This window comes from Scyliorhinus torazame, chromosome 21, assembly GCF_047496885.1.
Source record: "Scyliorhinus torazame isolate Kashiwa2021f chromosome 21, sScyTor2.1, whole genome shotgun sequence".
Classification (NCBI taxonomy): domain Eukaryota; kingdom Metazoa; phylum Chordata; class Chondrichthyes; order Carcharhiniformes; family Scyliorhinidae; genus Scyliorhinus; species Scyliorhinus torazame.
This window is the reverse complement of record NC_092727.1, coordinates 130,812,633-130,837,886: the sequence shown is the minus strand read 5'-3', so window position 1 is coordinate 130,837,886 and position 25,254 is coordinate 130,812,633. Positions and strand designations below refer to the sequence as shown.

The following is a 25,254-nucleotide window of genomic DNA, read 5'->3' as shown; positions in this document are numbered from 1 at the left end:
CGGCGCGATGTCTGCCGACTGGCGCCCAAAACGGCGCCAATCAGACGGGCATCGCGCCGCCCCAAAGGTGCTCAAAGAATCGAGCGGGGGGGGGCCCGCCAACCGGCGCGGCGCGATTCCCGCCCCCGCCGAATATCCGGTGCCGGAGACTTCAGCAACCGGCGGGGGAGGGATTCACGCCAGCCCCCGGCGATTCTCCGACCCGGCGGGGGGTCGGAGAATGTCGCCCCAGGTTAAAGTCCAACAGATTTGTTTCGAATCACTAGCTTTCGGAGCGCTGCTCCTTCCTCAGGTGAATGAAGCGGTATGTTCCAGAAAGGAAGGAGCAGTGCTCCGAAAGCTAGTGTTTGAAACAAACCTGTTGGACTTTAACCTGGTGTTGTAAAACTTCTTACTGTGCTCACCCCAGTCCAACGCCGGCATCTCCACATCATTTCTATTTTAGGAGCCAGGGCTGATTTATTCATTACCCCTCACCCCCAACTAAGGTGCTGAGGTAAATTCCAGCTGCGGGACTGTCACCCGCTGATAAAATTAGGGCTAGATCTACTGAAAAAACAAGGGCCCCATTCTGGGCTGGGTTAGCAGTGTCATTGAGAGGCAGGAATGACCCCGATATCGAATGGCACTCTGTTATTCTTCGGGCCTCTGTGGGGGGTGGGGGGGAACAGCCCCCCCAAGGCTGCACTCAGTCGCATTTCCTGCACAGGAGCTCGGCTCGTCAATGCAGGAAGTGACTGAGGCGCCACCTCATATGGACAGGGCACCCCTGGACCCAATCCCCGGCGTGGGCAAAATGCCACATTGGCACTGGCAGCCTGGCAGTGCCCCTGCCTAGCAGTGCCACCTGGGGGCACTGCCAGGGTGACCAGGTGGCACTGCCAGGGTGCCAGGCTGGCAGTATCACAATGCTCCTGAGTGGCATCAGCAGTGGCAGGGTGCCACCACCTAGTTGCCTCCGAACACATGGTTGACCCACCCCCCAAGTGCAGGTACACCTGGTCCCCGGTTGTGGCTAAACTGTGTCCAGCTGGGGTTGCTTAGGCGAGGCCAGTGGATCCCTAGAACTGACGCAGGCATAGCTAAGTAGGCGGGATCTTGTTAGACCTCACGGGCCGTAACGATCGTCGGGAATTCTGGACGAGGCTCTCGCGGGAAGTGGCCGGACTTGGCTAATGTCAATGAGGGGGGGTCGATAGTTTAACCTCCTTTACTGAGTAAAACTTTCTACTTGCTTTGTCAGATACAACAAAGCTGAAATGTAATTTTCTTAACATTTCTTAATTTGAAATAAAATAACAAGTGACCACACTTCCACCGGGAAAAATATTCGTGAGAGACAATTGATTGAAAAACAACTTGCTATGGAATACAAATAAAGCTGAAAATTGTGAAAACACCCGCCAGGTCAGTAAGCGTCTGTGGAGCGAGGATCAGAGTTAATGATTCAGGTCTCCAGAAAATTCACCGGACCTGAAAGGTTAACTCCGTTTCTCTCCCTCCAGATGCTGCCAGACCGGTCGTGATTTTCCACAATTTTGTTTTGATTTCAGATTTCCAGCATCTGCAGTATTTTGATTTGCGGCAACACTTTTCTGATTAACTTACAGCTGCTTTTTTTCATGCGCCTTCGTTCATTTAGAAATGTAATAAATATTGAAGGAAAGCCCCCCTCCCCCACTGAACCCCCACTTATACACCAATTAGTACACTGCAAGAGCTTCAAGTAGAGATTGAGGACAGAGCGTGTTGTACACCACACTCGTTATGCTGTGCTTTGGTGACAGTTATGATTTGAGAGAAGGAATACTGTTTGATTTTCTCATCACCAGCCTGAGTTCGATGTCAGGGAGGTTGCCTTGTTTGTTCTGTGGGCAGCCTTCATCTGTCGCTGCCAGGTGCAGGTCGAACCGGAGTGATGTGGATTTCTTCCGGAGGTGTGGATTATCCTTGAAAAAGGAACATTCCCACTCTTTGATAACCTCGTCCACTTTCTCTGTTCTGAAACAATCACAAGTATATTGAGCAGACTGACTTTGAACACGTTAGCACAGCGATTACTCACTCGATGGAATCTTACAGCACAGAATGAAGCCTTCGGCCTACTGAGCCTGTGCTGGTTGTTTGAAAGAGTTGGCCAATCAGTTTCACTCCCCTAATCTCTCCTCATATCCTGAAAATTTCAGTCTTTATTCAATTCCCTTATTGAACCTGTTCAGAACATTCCAGATCGCAGCATTCTCACTGAGTAAAACATTTCTCTTTGGTTCTTGTCCTAATATCGTAAGGGCCCGATTCTCCCCAAATATTTCTAAGTTAATTTGTGGCGTTTTGTTCAGGGAGTTTCTCACCGGGCCTGCCGGCGAGTTCCCTGCCGCTATTCAATGACACTTCGTGACTTTTCTGGGCCCTGGGGAGTGTCTCACCGGTTTAGGGCACACTTAGAATATTTTTTAGCACTGGGGAGCTGAACTCAGAGATCTGGCCGCCATTTTGAAAGGGTGCCCTGATCTCTAAATGAGCTTGTGGGTCCCCCACCGCCCCCATCCATTGGACAATGTCACCCCCACACACACACATGGACACTACTCCACACCTCCCAAGTGAGGACACCCCGCTATGGGGTCCCGGGCGGTCCCCCTCTTCAGCCCCCCCCCCCAAGCCCCCTTACAGCACCCCTTCCCTTCTAGGAACCCCACCCATCACCCACCCAACCTCCCGAAGGCCCCTACCCTGCACTCTCCCACCCTTCAAACCCTCCCCTCCACTCTCATTTCATGGGCAAGGCCCCCCTCACCCCCAACTCTTGGCAGTGCCATCCTGGCACTCGGTGACCCTTGCACTGCCATCTTGGCACTCAGGCAGTGCTCCTGCTGGCTTGGCATTGCCAGGGTGGCAGTGCCAAGGTGCCCACGTTCCAGGGGGAGGGTCAGGGAGCCACTCTGCACTTACCCTGATCACCCTGCGGCCACCAATGGCCCAGAAGACCTCCTGGGTGCCTTTCCGCCTGGTCCACGTTTGTGTGGCCAGTCTGCAGCTTCGCTGTGGAGGCTGGAGAATCGAGGGAGGCTGGTGGATCCCGGGCAGGTAGTTCGCAAGTAGGTTTACAACCTATGTCTGTGAGCGTCATTCAGTCCCATCCATTTGGGACTGGATTCTGACTCCGACACCTTGTTAGACTTCTGGAGAATCCCGGGAGGCGCGGAGCTGTCGGGAGGCTCGATGGAGGACTTCTTCGGCCGCGTTGCACTCAAGCTAGAGCCCAACACGGCCGGAGATTCACGCCTTAAATCTCTGTCCGTTTGTTATTAACCCTTGTGTCACTGGAAACCATTTCTCCCCGTGTACTCCATAAAACCCGTCATGTATACTGAAATGCAAATCTCTGGATTGACGACTTCTGAAGTTAGTTTGAGCTGTCCCAGATGCTTGCCTGATTTTAGGAAGCCTACATTGATCTTGGTGAGAGTGCAGTGTAGATATACTGGAATGATACCAGGCCACCAAGGGTTAAATTACCTGGGGAAATTACACTAACTAGGGCTGTATTCCCTGGAATTTACAAGGTTTTATTTGATCAAAGTTTTTGAGACACTGGGGAACAGTAAGGATATATAGAGAAAACCTGGTTGGAGAGTCCAGGTCTCGGGGTTAGAGTCAGTAGTAATATTAGGAAATATTTCTGCACACGAGAGTAGTAGAATTTCCGAATTCTGCAATTGACGCTGGATCAATTGTTCAATTTAAATCTGAGATTCATAGATTTTTGTTATCCAGACTTATTAAGGGATTTGGGTCAAAGGCAGGTATCTAGGTTATAGTTCAGCTGTGAGCTCATTCAATGGTTTAAAAGACTGGAGGGGCTGAATGGCCTCCTCCTGTTCCTATGTTCCTCACCTCAAACTCCGAGAACCACGTAGATCAGGTTTGCTGTTGGCACCTGCTCAAATTCAGATTTTCTATTGTTAACTCAACTGGTCAATAGTCACTATTGTAAGGGGCGGCATGGTGGCGCAATGGTTAGCACTGCTGCCTCACGGCGTCGAGGACCCGGGTTCGATCCTGGGTCACTGTCCGTGTGGAGTTTGCACGTTCTCCCCGTGTCTGTGTGGGTCTCGCCCCCAGAACCCAAAGATGTGAAGGGTAGGTGGATTGGCCACGCTAAATTGCCCCTCAATGAGGAAAAAATATATTATTGGGTCTTCTAAATTTATTTTTAAAATATATTCACTATTGTAGCAGCTCAGGCAATGTAGTGATATTCATCCCTAGACAAGTGACCATGTCTCTGTACATGTCCTAACTGTGCTTCAATGGGGAGTGCTGTCACATTATGAAGGTTAGGGGTTTACAACCAGGTTCAAATCCCACTACACTGTGCCCTCCATGCCTCCCATGCCACATGTCTTCTATTTCCCCTCTATACCCATCCACTCTGTATACCAATGAACCAAACGATTACAATGGGAAATGTTGAAATGCTGCGAGAAAAAAACACCCATTCAGAAATCCTCTGTAACAAAGTGCTGCACCTACAACCCTCCAAAAGTATCAATTTGACATGGCAATTATCAGTCTAGGAATCTTAAACCACTTCACACTTCTTAATCTTGTCCAAATAAACATACAGACATGGACAAAGAAATTACAGAAAAAATAGTTAATTCCAACCAAATTAAGATGTCAAACAAAGTAAACACTCCACTCAGTTGTCAAAACAGAGCCTCTTTTAAGCAAATGCATCTGTGAGTCCTGAGCCTCAGCCAGGTAGTGATAATGAGTACAGGCGGGAGTTTCCACGTGGCTTTCTAACCAGCTCATCCTGGCTACAGGCCCACCCACCATTGTGGCTGCCTGTGATCTGCTTCCGAGGTTGGTGGGACCACCTCTATCCTGCCCCTGCCCCCGCCTTCCCGGGGTGGAGACTGAGCAATGATGGGGGCCTTTAAGCTGACTCCAGCTACACATCCTGGTGGGAAAAATCACAACCCGGTTTGCTCAGCGCAAACCGAGAACTTGGCGAAACAATAACGAGCATCGCATCGTCACAATAACGAGGAGTGGGTGTCGCCCTAACCAGTGAAGGAATGAAACAGTTTGGCAGCAATTTTCCTGTATATATTCAATGCACCGTTAAGAATTAAATAAAAACGGTTCCGCTTACTTAATTTTGCCGCGAGCTTTTGAACTCTCAGCTACTGAGTTGCGGCCTAAAATTTCCTGAGTTGTCACCATCTCGATCCTCTGCTCTAGGCGGCTTGCGATGGTGGCCACTGCTGAAGAAGCTGTTTGATGAAACCCTGTGGATCAAGTCTATCAACAGTCAGTGTAGTGATATGCAGAAGCAATTGTACATGTAAATATGTTAGATCTCCGACCACTAGGTGGCAGGCAAGTTATACCATGTGACACTGTCACCGAGGGGAAATCTGTAGGAGAATTTGTCGTGGTTAGTGGTGTTTGTGATTGTTCCAGTTTGTTGACATTAGTTTCCAACCCACAGTTTGTGATACAATAATAAATTTGACTAGTCTAGAGCTAGATGTTCTTTGGTGCATTAACTCAATCATTGTCTCTGTGCTAGAACTTAACAGTCAGAACTCAGCAGCTCTCCATTCATTCCTGTAAGGTGATGATGTCGTGCGTTTTCATTCAGGGTCAAGGTAGACAAGGAGCACCCTACTCCCTAACGATGATGGAATGCTTTGTGAGGGGTGAGCTGGGATTGGTCCCGCAACTCTCACTGAAATTTTGATTGGACTTTGTTTAAAAACAAACGCGCAATTTCTGACATCCATGGGGGCGAAACCACTCTCATTGGTTAGAAGGTTCCTCGCAAGAAGAGAGAACATCAGCAACAGTTTCTAACAGCTCTGAGCAACCGTTTTAAGAAAGTCAATTTTATTCTGTTCAGTCTGAGATGTGGGGCTGGATTCTCTGATTCTGGGGCTATGTCCCCACGCCGGCGATTCTGGGGCTACGTCCCCGCGCCGGCACGGGAACGCCGGCGATTCTGGGGCTATGTCCCCGCGCCGGAGCGGGAACACCAGCGATTCTGGGGCTATGTCCCCACGCCGGCGATTCTGGGGCTATGTCCCCGTGCCGGCGATTCTGGGGCTATGTCCCCACGCCAGCGATTCTGGGGCTATGTCCCCGCGCCAGCGATTCTGGGGCTATGTCCCCACACCGGAGCGGGAACGGTGGCGATTCTGGGGCTATGTCCCCACACCGGAGCGGGAACACCGGTGATTCTGGGGCTATGTCCCCACGCCGGTGCGGGAACGGTGGCGATTCTGGGGCTATGTCCCCGCGCCGGAGCGGGAACACCGGTGATTCTGGGGCTATGTCCCCACGCTGGCGCGGGAACGGTGGCGATTCTGGGGCTATGTCCCCGCGCCAGCGATTCTGGGGCTATGTCCCCGCGCCAGCGATTCTGGGGCTATGTCCCCACACCGGAGCGGGAACGGTGGCGATTCTGGGGCTATGTCCCCACACCGGAGCGGGAACACCGGTGATTCTGGGGCTATGTCCCCACGCCGGTGCGGGAACGGTGGCGATTCTGGGGCTATGTCCCCGCGCCGGAGCGGGAACACCGGTGATTCTGGGGCTATGTCCCCACACCGGCGATTCTGGGGCTATGTCCCCACGCCGGAGCGGGAACGGTGGAGAAATGGTGCAAAATGGCGACCCATTCCCCGTTTTGCCGGGGTCTAGCAGGACGGCAGCGTAGAGCCCCCGCCTGCAGTGGCTACATGGCGGCGGACGCTCAAGGACCAGGTCCGTAAACTGTTCCCACTTCGGCCGGCTCCCGCATCCTGGACAGTGCCCCTAGACCCGAATAATGCCCCCCCTGCTCGCGGACCGGCCCTCCCCCGACGGTGGCGGCACTGGACTGAGTCCGCAGCCGCCACGCCAAAGTTCCAGGCGGGTGAGACCGACGCCGTGGGGAACCCGTCCGGTCGGGGGCAGAACATTGCCTGAGGACCGCCCCCCAATGTCCTGAGGCCATCGATATGTGGCGTGGCGACTCTCCGAGTACGCCGCTTTGGAGGGGGTGGAGCATTGCAAAACCGCCCCCCCCGCCCCCCCCATTTGTTCGGAAACTTGGATTCTTCGGCCGATCGCCGATCGCGTTTCGGACAGTTTCAGTTTCAGCCGCCAGGTTTCTTGGTCTGAGGTTTATCAGTGAATTTGGTTACATTCTATGTTAATGACATCAATTTTTTGGCCATTTGCATGTGCATGCCCAAAAGTGACCATTAATTTAATTCATTTCACAACTTGCTGAGGTAGGTTGTAAAATCCCCCCCCCCCCTACACGGTGAGAGCTTTCTCAGGGCAACCAGTGATGTGCAGTAAATATGAGATTGCTGGCGACGCCCAATCCAGGGAATAAATAGAAACAACACAATTCAATGTTAAACCAAGCTGGCGGAATGAAGTTCTGTAAAGTCATGCGGCTGATTTCTCCTCTGTTCCAGAGGGGAGTCTCCTGGCCAATGGGAATAGCCTGTTCACATTGAGACCACTACGACACGACCATCCCTCAGGAAAGCACATTGTCCACACCTTCTCCCTGCAGAGGGTGGTGTGGGGAACAGGAAGAAAAACAAAATGGAGAAAACTACCCAAACAGCCACCATCTCCATTGACGATTGGATGACGAGATCGTAGCCAAATTTGCTGATGTTACAAAGATAGGTAGGAAGTTAAGTTGCGAGGAGGATTTTTCTTTTTTTGCAGAGTAAAGTTCCCTCTACCCTGTTCCTGAGGCATGAACATCCAGCTGTCCAATACTGTGTGGGGCACTCGATTAAAAATGCCTGAAACACAGACTGGATGTTGTGTTTCGACAAGTCTCCTTCCAAAAATGTGAAACAAATCACAGATCACACTTACCCGAAGGCGGGGTCATTCCTTTCTGACTGAATGGCCTGCGGGATGTTTGATTTCTATCAGACGAGGCACCGCAGAGTCTGAAATGTAGAAAATGTTGTAAAATTATTTGTTTAGCGTCAGAGGGAAACTTTGATTGTGGGCTCTCTTTGAGTTGTCAGCCCGCCAGCAGTCTTAGTTATGGGAAGATTCTCATCTTCCATAAAACTGCACTCTCTGAAACATCGCTGAGCCAGACACGGGGTGACAAATGCAGGGTAATCTAAGCAGTTTATCAGCCATTCTGAGTGACAGGTTTTCTAGCCAGTGGCAAGTGAAGTTCCAGTTTAAAAGTCAATCTGTTACACAGCAGGTGAATAATCTCTGGTCATTCCCCAATATCGAAGCTCCCAATTAAATTCTTTACCTCCACTCATTGTTCAAGCTGCTTCATATTAATTCTGCTTTTCAACAACTACAACCTTCATTTATACAGCACCTTTCACAGCGACACCATAAATCACAATTTGAAGCTGAGGCAGTTGAGTTGTAGTCTGGTTTAGCACAGTGGACTAAACAGCTGGCTTGCAATGCAGAACAAGGCAGCAGCGCGGGTTCAATTCCCGTCCCGGCCTCCCCGAACAGGCGCCGGAATGTGGCGACTAGGGGCTTTTCACAGTAACTTCATTGAAGCCGACTTGTGACAATAAGCGATTGTTATTATTGTCGCTGGTTCAGTAACCCGGAGACTCAGGGTAACGCTCTGGGGTCCTGCGTCCAATCCCATCAGGGCAGACGGTGAAATTTGAATTCAATAAAAATCTGGAATTAAAAGTCTAATGATGACAATGAAACCATTGCTGATTGTCGTAAAAACCCATCTGGCTCACTAATAGGGAGGGAAATCTGTCGTCCTTGGTCTGGCCTACATGTGATTCCAGACCCACAGCAATGTGGTTGACTCTTAGCTGTCCTCAGGGATGAGCAATAAATGCTGACCCAGCGACACCCACATCCCAGGAACAAATAAAAAATAAACATGGAGGACAAGACTAGGACAGATGACCAAAGGTCATCGTAGTCACACATGGGTTAACTTTAAATCAGCATTGATGCTTGCAAATTTTGCAAATATACAGAAAAGCGTATAAGCTGTGTCCATGCTCGCTTATACACACCCATCTGTCCAACTGACCCCTTGGTGCAGGTCATGTATTGTCTTGCATCACTGTTTGGGCGCTACTGCACACACTGGCCATACATGTGCCAGGCCCTGATAGTACACAGCCTTTTCAACTTTTCCTGATAGTTAAAACCTCTCGTATTGGGCATCCTTTACTCACTGAAAACTGAGTGCAAGAATCAACTGTGACCAACAAACAGGGGCAGCACTTTGGCGCAGTGGTTAGCACTGTTGCCTCACGGCGCCGAGGTCCCAGGTTCGATCCCGGCCCCGGGTCACTATCCGTGTGGAGTTTGCACATTCTCCCCGTGTTTGCGTGGGTTTTGCCCCCACAACCCAAAGATGTGCAAGGTAGGTGGATTGGCCTCGCTAAATTGCCCCTTAATTGGAAACAATGAAATGGGTACTCTAAATTTATTTTTAAGTAACTGACTAACAAAGAGCAGGAAAATCCCAGGCTGATTCTTTGCCTGTTCTGGTTTATTGAATCATACTTGAAGTAAATGTATCTTGACTCCAGGTTGGGCAACACCTCGATTTGAAAATTCTCATCCTTGTGTTCAGATCCCTGGTTGGCCTGAACCCTCCCTCTCTCAGGAATCACCTATCCCAGCCCCACCACACTCTCCACACTCCTCTAATTCCTGCATCTTGACCTTCCTGACTTGAATCATTCCACCACTAATGGCCTTGACTTCAGTTCCGATATGGGTTGGTGTTGAATGTTGTTCAAGATCACTCCTGTGAAGTGCCTTTGTACATTTTACTACGTTAAAGGTGCTATATCTTTTTTTTCATAAATTTAGAGTACCCAATTATTTTTTCCAATTAAGGGGCAATTTAGCGTGGCCAATCCACCTACCCTGCACATCTTTGTGTTGTGGGGGCGAAACCCACGGGGAGAATATGCAAACTCCACACGGACAGTGACCCAGAGCCAGGATCGAACCTGGGACCTCAGCGCCGTGAAGCAGCTGTGCTAACCACTAGGCCACCATGCTGCATCAATGTTAGTTGTTGTTGTTTTGTTACTAACTCCTTCCCCACAGATAGAGACAAAATATGTCAGACCACCACACCCCCACCAGCCATACCTTACCCCTCCCCCCTCATCCGCCCTCCCTCACCGACCGACACTCCATCTCCTCACCGGTCACACTCCACCCCCTCCCCCCTCATTCCCCCCCCATCACCAGCCACACCTTACCCCCTACTCCATCAGTGGCCATACCTCTCCCCCCCCTCACTAGCCAATGTCAACCCTCACTGCTCACCTGCTGTCCTCTCTGTCCAGGAGACTTCGATACATTGCGATCTCCCTCTCCAGCCTCATCTTGGTGTTGAGCAGCAGTTCGTGTTCCCAAACCTGATTCCCGATGTCTTTCCTGACGTCCTGTAAGTCGCCCTCCAGATGGTGGATCACAGAGCCCAGACTCTTCAGGTGGAGCTGGTACCTCTGCTCAGTGACCTGCAGCGAATTCTGCAATCCCCTCTGCTGTGAGAACACACATCAATCCAAACCAGGTCAGTGACAATTCTCGGCCCAGGCCTTTGACCTAATATTTATACTCACAAGGAATGTAGCTGCTTTTATTTTCACAAGAGTTGCTCATCACACACATCACCCTAGCTCTGTTGTATTCGTCCAAGTCTAGTGTATGCTGCAAAAACCTTTCCAATCGTCACAATTTTTCAGTGATGATTCTAATCTTCACATCGATCACATCTGAAGAGGAAATAAGTTGTGGGGTTGTGGGGGGGGGGGGGTGCGTTAGTGGGAATAGCTGGGTTGCTCTTGCAGAGGGCTAACATAGACACAGTGAGCCCGATGGCCTCCTTTTCTACTGTAAGCATGCTACGATCCCACGATTCATTCCAGAACATTCCGAAGAAAATTCATGAGTGGAAACATTGCACCTGATTTGAAATCTGTGCGTCAGTTAAAACTGGGCCCAATATTAACTCTGTTTCTCTCTCTGTAGATATTGGCTCAGTATTTCCAGCAATTTCTGTTTTTATTTCAGATTTCCACATCCTGCAGTATTTTGATTTATTTTATAACAGGAATCACAATGTAAATATTTCTAACGGAGATAAGGGTAATGCTAAAAGCCTGGGACAGCTATGCTACTCAGATCTATGCTTCATCTAATTTTATTTTTTTTACCCAATTTCCAGATTTGTCATCTCCACTTTTCTCGCGTCCATTGCAGCTGAAGAGAGACCCGGGGTCTGGCAGTACTGGGAGCGAGCGCCTTGTTTAAAATCAAAAAGCTCTGTGGCTTTGGGACCAGGGTAGATACATAGAAGATAGGAGCAGGAGGAGGCCTTTTGGCCCTTCGAGCCTGCTCCGCCACTCATCACCATCATGGCTGTTCATCCAACTCAATAGCCTAATCCTGCTTTCTCCCCATAGCCTTTGATCCCATTCTCCCCAAGTGCTATATCCAGCCGCCTCTTGAATATAGTCAAAGTTTTAGCATCAACTACTTCCTGTGGTAATGAATTCCACAGGCTTACCACTCTTTGTTCGAAATGGTTTACCCTGAATCCTCAGACTGTGACCCCTGGTCCTGGACACACCCACCATCAGGAACATCTTCCCTGCATCTACCCTGTCCAGTCCTGTTAGAATTTTATAAGTCTCCATGAGATCCCCCCTCATTCTTCTGAACTCCAGTGAGAACAATCCTAAGCTCGTCAATCTCTTCTCATATGACAGTCCCACCATCCCTGGAATCAGTAAACATTTGCTGCATTCCCTCGAGAGCAAGAACATCCTTCCTCCGAAAAGGAGACCAAAACTGCACACAATACTCCAGGTGTTGTCGCCATTTGAGATGGCCACCTGCAAAGGACCATGGGAATTATGGCCAACCCAGGACTCAGACAGATACAGAACGTTTTGTATTTGAAACGCAGATAGCTAGACCTGATCGAAACCCCCGCTCGTTTGCATTCTAATGGCCCGTTTCCCAGGACAATAGGACTGCACTCAAGAAACCGATACAGCCACAGACTGATTGGCGTCACTCCCTTTACTCAGAGAGCCCAACTGCCAAGGTCAATGACCGCTAAGGACCCGCCCAGCCACCCGCCCCCTTATTGGCCTAAATCGAAGGCAGTGATCGAAGCCCTGTCGAATTATTGGGTCCAAGATTAAGGACCGCTCCAAAGAGCGCGTCACCCTAGAGTGATAAAAGGGGACACAGTCATGTGTTCGGTCTCTTTTGGACCCGGCCTGTGCCAGCTTCCTTTGAATCCGGCCTGTGCCCGCCCAACTGCAGCATAATGACCAGACGGCCAAGTTCAAGACCAACAATCGCTACATGACGGATGAGCCCAGCAGAGACAGAGCCACTTCTTCAAACCAGCCAAGTGAGATCCAGATAAAGGCCTTATCCACTGGCACAGTGCCGGTCGCCTGAAGTTAAGTATAGGTTATTGTAGTTGATAGGTGTAGTTTAACTTGTAGTATATTGTGCTTGCATGTCGAAATAACCCTTGTGTGTAAATAAACCATCTTTGAACTTGAACTGACTAACTGGTTGTGTGGTCATTTTACTGATATACGGGAAAGCCTCGTGGTTCAGTAAGAGAAATATAAACACCCACAGTATTGGCGACGCTGTTGGGACATAACATCATATCATAAAAAGAGCCTCAGTATCATATTGGCGATTTTAAAGAGCAACATTATTGTAGTATTCCATTAAATTGGCAACAGTGTGGCCTTACCAAGGCCCTGTATAATTGCAGCAACACGTCCCTGCTTCTATACTCGAAACCTCTCGCAATGAAGGACAACATACCATTAGCCTTCTTTACCGCCTGCTGCACCTGCATGCTTACCTTCAGCGACTGGTGCACAAGGACACCCCGGTCCCGCTGCACTCTCCCCTCTCCCAATTTACAGCCATTCAGGTAGTAATCTGCCTTCCTGTTTTTGCTTCCAAAATTAATGACCTCACACTTATCCAAATTATACTGCATCTGCCATTGGTTTGCCCACTCGCCCAACCTGTCCAGATCATGCTGTAGGATCCCTGCATTCTCGTCACAGTTCACCCTCCCACCCAACCTGGTATCGTCTGCAAACTTTGAGATGTTACATTTTGTTCCCTTATCCAAATGATTAATATATGTTGTGAATAGCTGGGGTCCCAGCACCGATCCCTGTGGTACCCCACTGGTTACCGCCTGCCAATTTGAAAAGGACCCATTAATCCCTACTCATTACTATGCTTTGTCTCAGAGTTGGAATTGGGATTTTGGAGCATTGCGCGCAGATGTTTAGAAGTCCTGTTAGAGAAGTGAATGGAGAACGTGAGCTGGTTCGGAGGTCAAGATGGGAAGAGTCAGCTGAGGTCACTGGCTGGAATGATGTTGATGAGCTTGGAGGTGGGAAGAGAATTGACTTAGGCAGGGATGGTGACACCCGCCCACTCCACCAACCAATTAATGACCAGTTGAGGGCTTCATCCATCTGTGGGTGGGCTTCTTGCCATGCGATATGCCCGAGAGCTAAACCTCATGGGCTGCTTGTTGCCTCTGCAGTGGAGGAGGGCTTCCCACTGACCAACGGCACTCCATGCCTGATCAAGGTGGGACAACAGGCTGAGGTAGACACTGCCAACCTTCCTGCGACCCCTCACCCCACAAAACCCTTTGACCCCACATTCCTTACCTGTGGCCTGGGACTCCAGTGTGTGTCCTTCCAGCAGCAATCATGGCCTCTGATTGGCTGGCAGCTATCACTGGGCAAGACTTCTGCCCCCAGGGAAGGCCCGCAGCTGCCCTCACCACTGCCTGACTGGCAAGCCACCCCGAAAAGAGGCAGTGAGGGGTCTACCGGGCCTCCTGCCAGCAGGCGGTACTCACTGAGACTGTACTTCGAAGGGAAAAGGTCTTGTAATTAGAGGGAAAGGTGATCACGGTAATGGAACCAGGACCGAGCTGTTGCAGACAGGGGAAGGTGCAGCAGCTGTGATGTTGCTGAACAAGAAATCCAGAGACCCAGGCTAATGGGGACATGGGTTCCAATCCCACCATGATGCTAATGGAACTTGAAACCATTTAATAAACCTGGAATTGAAAGCTAGTCTCAGTAATGGTGAGGGCAAAACTATCATTGATTGTTGTAAAAACCCATCTGGTTCATTAATGCCCTTCAATGAAGGAAATCTGCCGGCCTTACTTGGTCAGGCCTATACGTGACTCCAGACCCACAGCAATGTGGTTGACTCCCAGCCGCCCTCTGAGATGGCCGAGCAAGGGCAATTAGGGAGAAGGAGGAGGTCAGCTGTTGATCGTCAGTGGCTTTACCTGCAAGGGTGGGGGGGGGGGATCAACAATATCGTGGTCTTGGAGTCTGCTCTCTGTGGCACGGGAGGCTGGGGCGGGGGTGTCTGGTGCCGGGGTGAGCGTGTGGCACACAGGGTGGATGGGATGTGGTGAATGTCTTGCGGCTGGACCATACAGGCTCGGGTGACTGAGACCTCAAAACACAAAGTAACCGGGTGTCCCCTTTGGGCTGGGTTGGTCCATCTGAAGATTAGCAATCCAGTCGGCCTAAGTACAGAGGGATGACAGCGATAAGGTCTCTGAATTATCCAGCCTGACTAGGCAGCGTGCCTATTACCGCTTCTCTCTGAGGGAGTAACCAATTGTGCCCAGTTAGGATCCTGACCTTCTTGCAGATGGAACAAATTGGCCCACAGGGGTTAACCCTTCACACCATCAGCTCCTCTCCGTTACGGAGAAAAGGCTGGGATTCAGCTTTCAGTGTCAGAGCTGCCAGTTTGATGGCCCAGGAACAAGTGCAAAGGGGCAGCATGGGGTGGAAGTAGGAATTTCAGAGCCACTGTATTACACGTCTTACATGCAGTAAGGGTTAAAGGCCTGGGTTAGTGTGTGTAAAACTGCAGTAGTCTTAAAAACCCTGGTATAAAAGACAGCAACACGTTTGGAGACAGCGGTGCAATTAAAGCATCATAGAAGTTTCGGCTAATGGACTTAGATGAGAAGGATCTCCCGGGGAGTAGATAATGAGACATGGGACTTGATCGAAAGGACTCGTCATGCCGACTCGGTGGCACGAGGCCTCTCGCGAGATTTGCGACGCTTGGAACTCCTCCTGAGATCTAACGAGAATCCGCGAGATGTCATAATGTGGATCTCACCTCGCTGGAGGAGGTCAAGATTTATAGATTAAGTGAGCAGTTAGGCTCACTTAACCACGTCTGTGCCCGATGCGCCCGAAGCCCGGAAACGAACGCCCGTGGCTGGGAGACCTCAGGTGGCGGCATTTAGCGCTGCCCACACAGACGTGGACCAGGAGTAATGGCGCCTTGGAGGATCCCCCAGGCCATCAGAGGACACCGGGTGATGGGCTCTGGGCAGGGTGGTACCCTGGCACTCCCGCTGCCACCAGGGTATCTTGGCACTGCCACCTCAGCACCCTGGCACTGCCACTAGGGAACTGCCAGGGTGCCCAGGCAGCACTGCCAGGCTGGCAGGGGCACTGTGACAGGCTGGCAGGGACATTGTGACAGGTTGGCAGGGGCACTGTGACAGGCTGGCAGGGGCACTGTGCCATGCTGGCAGTGCCAAGGTGCCCAGGTAGCCAGGCTTCTGCCCTGATGAGGTGGGATGAGGGTTGCTTGAAGACCGATAGGTTAGGGCATTGGGGAAATCCAGAGGCTGCAGTGGGGAGTCTGAGGGGGGGACAAGAGATCAGAGCAGCATTTAAAAATGGCGGCCCGGTCTCTTGCTGTACTGATGAACCCAGCTCAGCTCAGCAGCGCAGGAAGCGAGATACGTGCAGCCTCGGCGGGCGGTCCTTGCCGAGGCAAAGAAACAGAGTCCCGTATGATAGCGGGGTCATTCTGGGCACTGCAGGCTTAACGCACCCAAAACGGGACACATTGTGCCCATTGTGTTCAGCTTAGTAAGATGAGGTAGTTAGTGTTAATGTAAACCTACTTCTTGCAATTATAAAGATTATTATATGTCCTGACGAACTTGATGCCAGAGGACACCTGCTCCTGTTGGCCATCAAGGTCGCAGCCGCCCTGATCGTCTTTGGCATGGATCCTTCCAGGGGTCCACCAGGGACCACTGCGCAACCTCTCAGGTATCCGCCCAGAAGTGGATCTGTGAGTGACTGTTTCACTAGATGCCAGAACTGGAGAATAGATTCTTTTTGACAGGGACCAGGCCAGACAGAACGAGAGGTCAATGAGGTTCGGGGAGATAGCTGGTCTGCCAAAGGGGCAGGGTCTGATCCATGTCATTCTCTGTGCCCCATGGCACCTTCACAAACAGGAAGGGCTTCCACACCCTAAATGTCTGGCTGCTGTGCGACCACCAGGTGCGGGTCAGAGATGTGTGTGTCCATTTTTCAGCAAGCATGCAGTTCTCGTCCTCCATCAATTGGGAGGTGATAAGGACATCGCTAGCCTTCCTGCCCATGCACCCTCTCACCCTCACGTGGCCTCTCGACTCGGCCTCCTCAACAGGCTCTTCCTCGGCACCCTCCTGCACGTCCTCCTCATCCAAGGACACGGCTGCTGCTGAAGGTCATCATCTGGAGGGTCTTCACCCCAATGCAGAGCCAGATTGCAGTTGGAGATAGATATTGAGAGAGAAGGAAGGTCTTACAGCTCTGGTCGAAACAGTTGATTTTAGAGGGTTACCGGGGGAACATCTCTCTCTCAGCTTTGCTAGAAGAAAAGCCATACTATGGAGTAATAGTTAAGGAAACAAGAGAAATGAAGAGAAATTTCCAAGTCTGGAGTTAACGAGGCAGAGAAAATTGGGAACTAGAACAGGTTACTGTTCAGTAAGGTCATAGAGAGTTGAAAAACAATGGATCATGAGAGGCCAAAAAGATGTCTGCAGTGGTGCTAAAGTTTGTGAGAAAGACAGTTTGGAGGCATTATTTGAAATAATTATGGAAATGGGATTTCTTTAAGACAAAAGAAATCCTAAAGGGGGTGGTCTAAATCCTGGACTGGATTCACTGTTAAAAGTGGAGCAGAAGCTTTGTTTCAAAGGGTAATTTGTGAAACCTGAACTGGATTTTGAATGCAAACTGGTAAGGGAAAGCATTATTATGAGGGAAGATTTTAATGCGTATTTTGGGAGTGGAGTTTGGAAACGTTCATGTGACAATCATCTCAGTGGATTCTGAGGAAAAGTCCACCGACACTAGCTTGGATTCAGAGCAGAGTATTTGACCACAGGCAATCTGTGTGATTAAAAGGGACTTTGTGTTAATGAGACCGTTGTAGCTTAAGATTTACTTTGTAATCCATGTTAATCTTAAAATCTGTGTGTATTTAAATTAAGGGGAGAGTAAAAGAGTATTGTATAATAATCCAATCTTTCATGTTTAATTTGCCTCACAGCACCAAGGACCTGAGTTTGAATCCCGGCCCCGGGTCTCTGTCCGTGTGGAGGTTGCACATTCTCCCCATGTCCGTGTGGGTCTCACCCCCACAATCCAAAAGGATGTGCAGGGTAGGTGGATTGGGCACGCTAAATTGTCCCTTAATTGGAAGAAAGGAATTGGGTACTCCAAATTTATACTAATTAGTGATCCTGTGACTCTGTCCTCCACATTTTATAAACAAAGTAAAGTTTACGGAGTGGATTCTCTGTCGGTGGGATTGTCCGCTTCCCCGGCAGCACACCCGCCGACAGATTCCCCGGCAGCTTGTGGAGTCCACATTGGGAAACCCGGGTCGGGATTCTCCTTTCTGGGGACTAAGTCCCCGCGCCCGCCAGAAAACGGGTGAGAATCACTCCGGACGTTTTCCTCGAAGGTGTGGGGTGATTCCCCGTTTTCCAGGGGGCGAGCAGAGCCCCGGCGTGCGTCCGGCAGCTCCGGCTGCCAGCAGGGCCCTGCTAGCCAGACCGTGGGGCCGTGCATGCGCACGGCGGCCAAGTACGGCGCAGGCACCGGCGACATGGCGGCAGCGCACAGCGGGCCCGCGCCGAGTAAGCTAGATTCCTCCCAGACCGCGATGGCCCGCCTCAGCGGTGGCCCCCGATTACTGGCCTGACCATCGCCGAGGCCCCCCTCCGGAGTCAGATACCCCCCGCCCCCCACCAGGACCGCCACCGCTGGCATGATGGAGGCTCCCACTGCTGGCGAGGACGCGTCACACCAGAAAACAGGCGGACGGAGAATCCCACCCACGGTCTTTGAGCCAGGGATCCATTCTGGGATCTTCCTGAACAGTTATAACACCAATTGGGATTGTAACACTCCTCGCCTTTCTCGCACAGGCACACTTCGCCCTCCACACCGGCCTCCTCCTGCTCCATCCCTGCAAGCTCCAGGGATCGGCCCACAAATGGAGTCAGTATTCTCAGCCCTGATATTGCCCTACCCGTCGTTGCCCGCTCGCGGTGGCTGTGAGTCAGCTTATCCTGCGGGGAGACAAAAGACGATGATGTTAGCAGGCTCCCTGCCGGGTGAGATGGTGGCGATACCTGGCAATGTGTGGGCACAGCACATGAGCAGGGATGAATTGTGAGGAGGGGGTACCTGGTGGTATGAGGAAGCGTGTGGGAGGTCGGGTGGTGGGGTCCTGCTAGGTGGCAGCATGTGGGGTCCAGGAGGCATGGGGAGGGGTGACGAGACAGGAAGACCTGGCAGGTCGAGCATTTTAATTCCGGCACTACACCCCTGTCCCCTTGTGGAGGGTCTGGATCTCGCCAGGGGAGGGGGTCACTGTCTCCCAGGTGGGGTTCGTGACCTTGCTGGTGGGCGCCCTGCCAGTCTGAGGGTATATAGTTACCCTTCTCTCCTCCACGGCATCTAACATTCTTGTCAGGGTCCCCCTCAGCGAATCATGGAGCTGGTTTCCTCTCTGCCATCCTCCGGGTTCGTGAGCAGCTTCTGTGGAGCCGTTTAAACTGCTCGGGTCACCCCCGGGGTCAGCGTTTAACCTGCTCGGATCACCCCGTGTCACCCCCGGGGTCAGCGTTTAACCTGCTCGTGTCACCCCCGGGGTCAGCGTTTAACCTGCTCGGATCACCCCGTGTCACCCCCGGGGTCAGCGTTTAACCTGCTCGGATCACCCCGGGGTCAGCGTTTAACCTGCTCAGGTCACATCCCGGGGTCAGCGTTTAACCTGCTCGGATCACCCCGGGGTCAGCGTTTAACCTGCTCAGGTCACCCCCGGGGTCAGCGTTTAACCTGCTCAGGTCACCCCCGGGGTCAGCGTTTAACCTGCTCGGATCACCCCGGGGTCAGCGTTTAAACTGCTCGTGTCACCCCCGGGGTCAGCGTTTAACCTGCTCGGGTCACCCCCGGGGTCAGCGTTTAACCTGCTCGTGTCACCCCCGGGGTCAGCGTTTAACCTGCTCGTGTCACCCCCGGGGTCTGCGTTTAACCTGGTCGTGTCACCCCCGTGGTCAGCGTTTAACCTGCTCGGATCACCCCCGGGGTCAGCGTTTAACCTGCTTAGGTCACCCCCGGGGTCAGCGTTTAACCTGCTCGGGTCTCCCCCGGGGTCAGCGTTTAACCTGCTCGGGTCACCCCCGGGGTTATTGGTTTGTGCCGGAGGCGAGGAGAATTTCACGGGGAAATTATGATTTTCCGAGTCTCTCAGTATTGTCCCGGTCATACCGCCCAACAGCAGCGGGATTCGCACCGAGCTTTGTGCCGGAAAAGACTCTTTGCCAAAGTTTGGGAAGATTCCTCCCATTATCCCTGTCTCTGACTGGAGCAGGCGAGTACATGTTATTGTCAGGTCAAAATCAAGAGATTCATGGGGCAGCACGGTGGCGCAATGGTTAGCACTGCTGCCTCACGGCATCGAGGTCCCAGGTTCGAATCCCGGCTCTGGGTCACTGTCCGTGTGGAGTTTGCACATTCTCCCCGTGTCTGCGTGGGTTTCGCCCCCACAACCCAAAGATGTGCAGGGTAGGTGGATTGGTCACACTAAATTGCCCCTTCATTGGGGAAAAAGAAAGAATTGGGCACTCCCTTAGTACTGACCCTCTGACAGTGCAGCACTCCCTCAGTACTGACCCTCTAACAGTGCAGCGCTCCCTCAGTACTGACCCTCTGACAGTGCGGCACTCCCTCAGTACTGACCCTCTGACAGTGCAGCACTCCCTCAGTACTGACCCTCTGACAGTGCAGCACTCCCTTAGTACTGACCCTCTGACAGTGCAGCACTCCCTCAGTACTGACCCTCTAACAGTGCAGCGCTCCCTCAGTACTGACCCTCTGACAGTGCGGCACTCCCTCAGTACTGACCCTCTGACAGTGCGGCACTCCCTCAGTACTGACCCTCTGACAGTGCAGTACTCCCTCAGTACTGACCCTCTGACTGTGCGGCACCCCCTCAGTACCGACCCTCTGACAGTGCGGCACTCCCTCAGTACTGACCCTCTGACAGTGCAGCACTCCCTCAGTACTGACCCTCTGACAGTGCGGCACTCCCTCAGTACTGACCCTCTGACAGTGCGGCACTCCCTCAGTACTGACCCTCTGACAGTGCAGTACTCCCTCAGTACTGACCCTCTGACTGTGCGGCACCCCCTCAGTACCGACCCTCTGACAGTGCGGCACTCCCTCAGTACTGACCCTCTGACAGTGCAGCACTCCCTCAGTACTGACCCATTGACAGTGCGGCACTCCCTCAGTACTGACCCTCTGACAGTGCAGCACTCCCTCAGTACTGCCCCTCTGACAGTGCGGCACTCCCTCAGTACTGACCCTCTGACAGTGCAGCACTCCCTCAGTACTGACCCTCTGACAGTGCGGCACTCCCTCAGTACTGACCCTCTGACAGTGCAGTACTCCCTCAGTACTGACCCTCTGACTGTGCGGCACCCCCTCAGTACCGACCCTCTGACAGTGCGGCACTCCCTCAGTACTGACCCTCTGACAGTGCAGCACTCCCTCAGTACTGACCCATTGACAGTACGGCACTCCCTCAGTACTGACCCTCTGACAGTGCAGCAGTCCCTCAGTACTGACCCTCTGACAGTGCGGGACTCCCTCTGTACTGACCCTCTGACAGTGCAGCAGTCCCTCAGTACTGACCCTCTGACAGTGCGGCACTCCCTCAGTACTGACCCTCTGACAGTGCAGCAGTCCCTCAGTACTGATCCTCTGACAGTGCGGCACTCCCTCAGTACTGACCCTCTGACAGTGCTGCACTCCCTCAGTACTGATCCTCTGACAGTGCGGCACTCCCTCAGTACTGACCCTCTGACAGTGCGGCACTCCCTCAGTACTGACCCTCTGACAGTGCAGCACTCCCTCAGTACTGACCCTCTGACAGTGCAGCACTCCCTCAGTACTGACCCTCTGACAGTGCGGCACTCCCTCAGTACTGACCCTCTGACAGTGCAGCACTCCCTCAGTACTGACCCTCTGACAGTGCAGCACTCCCTCAGTACTGACCCTCTGACAGTGCGGCACTCCCTCAGTACTGACCCTCTGACAGTGCAGCACTCCCTCAGTACTGACCCTCTGACAGTGCAGCATTCTTGTTTATATTTCCTTACTAAGAAAGGAGGTACAATTCAATGGGGAAAAAAACAGAGTCTGCTTTTGGGTATGTTTAACGGAGGGTTTCTTGCCGACTGCAGCACTAAGACTGACTCCGTTTCTGAATGGGACTTTGCTGGGTTTTGTGGGTCTCAGCGAGGTACTCTCCGTCAAGGCCGCTCTTACTTCATTTCCTGCACTGACCAGCTCAGTCGCCAGTGCAGGAAGCGTATTCACGGATCGGGTGCAATATTGCAAGGCGTCTTCTAACCCCGTTCAAGGGCCTCTGTAACCCCCCATACACCGGTCCACCCAACGTACCTCTTCCGGATTGCTCAAGGCCCCCCCCATCTCTTAAGGGCAGAGGCACCCTGGCCCTGGTGCCTGGCATGGGCAACATGGCACCTGGGCACCTTGGCACTGCCAGCCTGGCACCCTGGCAATGCCAAGTTCCTCGAGTGCCAGAGGGAGTGCCGCTGGACTCGGACATGAAGAGTAAAAAACAGCAGATTATCGTGAGGGGCTGACATGAAAGAGGGTTTGAGGGGACTATGTGGAGCATTGATATTAGTATTGACCAGACGTGTTGGATTATTGTAAATACATCGTTATACTTGTTGTATATGCCTAACCCTTCACACTCAGTGACAATCTCTGGGAGAATTGTTCTGGCTCTCTGTTCTCTATCCAATCACGCACCACATTCACCTTCTGAGGACTCTTCAAAGCGGGGGGGCGGGATTCTCCGACCCCCCCCCGTCGGGCTGGAGAATCGCGGGGGCGTGAATTCCGCTCCGCCGCCCCGACGCCGGCTGCCGATTTCTCCGGCGCTGCTACAATTTACTGAGCAGACTTAAAAAGGAATATGGAGCTCCGGATCACCCCGGAGTGCCTGCGAATCAGCCCCCAAGCAGCAAACGCAACATCCGCGTTTACGCACTGGCTGGCGTGCTTTGAGGGATACCTCCGAACGGCCCCCGGCAGACCAACAGAAGACCAGAAGATGCAGGTCCTGCATTCCAGGGTGAGACCCGAAATCTACTCACTCATCGAGGACGCGGACGAATTCCCAGCGGCGATCAACTTGCTGAAGGAGATCTACATTAAGCCCGTCAACCAGGTCTACGCACGCTACCAGCTCGCGACGAGACGACAAATCCCCGGGGAATCGCTAGACGAATTCTTCATGCTCTAACGATCCTGGGACGAAACTGCAACTGCCCAGCGGTTACGGCGAACGAACATACGGACCTCCTGATCAGAGACGCTTACGTAGCAGGTTTGGCATCGTCGCAAACTCGCCAGAGACTTTTGGAGAAAGACTCTCCCGGACTCACAGAGGTAAGGGCCCTTGCAGCCTCCCTCGACGTGGCCTCCCAAAACGCCCGTGCCTATGTCCCCGACCGTGCTGCAGCCCCTTGGGCTCCATGGACCCCCGCCGCGACCGACCCCCCGGCAACCCCAACCCCTCCGCACGCCCGCGCCTATGCCCCCGACCGCGCTGCAGCCGTGGACCCCCGCCGCGAACGACCCCCCGGCACCCCCCACCCCTCCGCAAGCGTGCGCAGCCAGAATCCCAGACCACCCGGGGGGGCCCCACTGCTGTTTTTGCGGGCAGCCAAAACACCCCCGCCATCGCTGCCCGGCCCGCTCGGCCACCTGCAAAAGCTGCGGTAAAAAGGGGCACTACGCAGCGGTGTGCCAGTCCCGTGGGGTCGCCGCTATCTCCGGGGAAGAAACAGGACCACGGACTCAACCCCCCCAGCGACTCACGGGCGGCCAACGGGCGCCACCATTTTGGTGGACGGGCGCCGGGCCGCGTGCGATTCATGGGAGCGGCCATTTTGTCCACCCCCGGCCACGGGCTACCCATGTGTCATGATATTCAAACACACACATCATGATGGACACACCAACAGGCAAATCAGAGCACACAACACCACAACCAATCACAGACAAGAACACCAACCACATAAAAAGCACGAGCACGACACCTGGTGGTCAGTAGGTCTGGGGAGAAGGGAACAAGAAAGAGCTGTTAAAACATCACAAGCAGGGAACCCCCACGTGCAGAGTGCAAAGACCAAACTGTAAATAGTAAGTTTAAATAAAGTAGCGTTGTACCATATGCAACCGTGTTGGCTCATCTGTGTGTCAGAACACCCAACACCACATGGTACAGGAGTGGATCGATACCTGCCTACTAACCTGCCATTCTGGACATGGACCACACCGACGGACCGCAGCCGATGCAAGTCGCGGGGAACCTAGGCACCAATTGGAAGCTCTACAGGCAGCGATTTGACCTGTACATCCGTGCCACCGAAAAACAGAATGTCTCGGATGACACGAAGATTGCAATGCTCCTCTTCTACGCAGGTCCGCACGCCACCGACGTCTTCAACTCACTGGTGTTCGAAGAAGGCGAAAACCAAGCCAAATATGACACGGTCATCCTCAAACTGGACCAGCACTTTCAAGTTGAAGTAAATGAAAGTTTTGAAAGATACCTCTTTCAGCAACGCCTGCAAGGTAAGGAGGAGCTTTTTCAACCCTTTTTGACGCACCTCCGGATTCTAGCGCAGTCCTGCGGTTACGGCACCATCACAGAGTCCATGATCAGGGACCAGATTGTTTTTGGCGTTGCCTCTAGTGGCCTACGCCAGCAGCTTCTTAAAATGAAAAGCCTCACCTTAGCGTCTGCTGTGGAAGCCTGTGTCCTCCACGAAAATGCTACCTGCCGTTTTGCCCGATTTCAGGCGTCCGAGTTGGCACGGAGGGGGTCCCCAGCCGTCGAATCGGCAAGCCAGACCGCCCACGACGTCGAACGCATCCAGGCCGTCGGTTACTTCCCGACCCACGGCCCGGACGACAGCGGCCGCTTCCCGCGCTTTTCGCGGTCTCCCGCGCAGGTGCGCGCCAAAAATAACGGCCACAACGAGGGACGCACTGCGCAGGCGCGCCCACCGCAAGATCGCACTGCGCATGCGCAGTGGCGCAACGAACGCCGTGACGTCATGACGTGCGGCCGTTGTGGAGCTCTACATTTAAAAGGGCAATGTCCTGCAAAAAACCGACAGTGCCACAGATGTGGCAAGATGGGCCACTACGCAGCCCACTGTCGTTCGGCTCAACCCATGGATCCGGCGCATCCTCGACAATCTCGCAGACAAGTCAGGACCGTCCAGCCCACGCATCAAGACTTCCAGTTAAGTGATGCAGATGACCAGGATGCCTTCCGCGTTTCCGTCATTGATGTCAACAAGGTCAATGCCATCAATCCAGCCGATGAGTGGTGTGCCACCCTGACGGTCAACCGATCGCGCGTCGCCTTCCGTCTGGACACCGGCGCATCCGCCAACCTGATTGCTTACTCTGCAGTCCAGGCCATGAAGGTCAAACCACCCATCACGCCATCCCGGCTCAAGATGGTTGACTATAACGGGAACGTCATCCCGTCCATAGGATCTTGCCAGCTACAGGTGACTCACAAGATGTACACGGCCACACTCCCCTTCGAAGTTGTCGGCTCATCAAAGGACTCGTTACTGGGCGCACAGGCGTGTAAGGTCCTTCACCTGGTACAGCGCATTATGTCTCTCTCTCCAGATGACATATCCGACTTCCCGGATGCTGAGTTCCACGCAAATCTCCATTCCCTCCTTGCTCACAACCA

General features: G+C 52.6%; 1 protein-coding gene and 1 long non-coding RNA gene across 2 annotated transcripts in view; one reads left to right on the top strand and one right to left on the bottom strand.

Moving 5' to 3' along the window:
• Window positions 1–363: 363 nt before the first annotated feature.
• Window positions 364–25,254, bottom strand: part of krt222 (keratin 222) — a 39,814-nt gene continuing 14,923 nt past the window's right edge. The window contains exons 3-6 of the mRNA XM_072487662.1: window positions 10,333–10,553; window positions 7,900–7,976; window positions 5,165–5,300; window positions 364–2,001 (exon numbers count right to left, since the gene is read on the bottom strand). Coding sequence (XP_072343763.1) covers window positions 1,788–2,001; window positions 5,165–5,300; window positions 7,900–7,976; window positions 10,333–10,553 — 648 coding nt within the window. The 3' untranslated portion in view covers window positions 364–1,787. The remainder of the gene's footprint in view (window positions 2,002–5,164; window positions 5,301–7,899; window positions 7,977–10,332; window positions 10,554–25,254) is intronic.
• Window positions 7,355–12,594, top strand: LOC140398682 (uncharacterized). The gene is made up of 2 exons (XR_011937536.1): window positions 7,355–7,701; window positions 11,237–12,594. It is a non-coding gene; the product is annotated as an uncharacterized lncRNA (long non-coding RNA).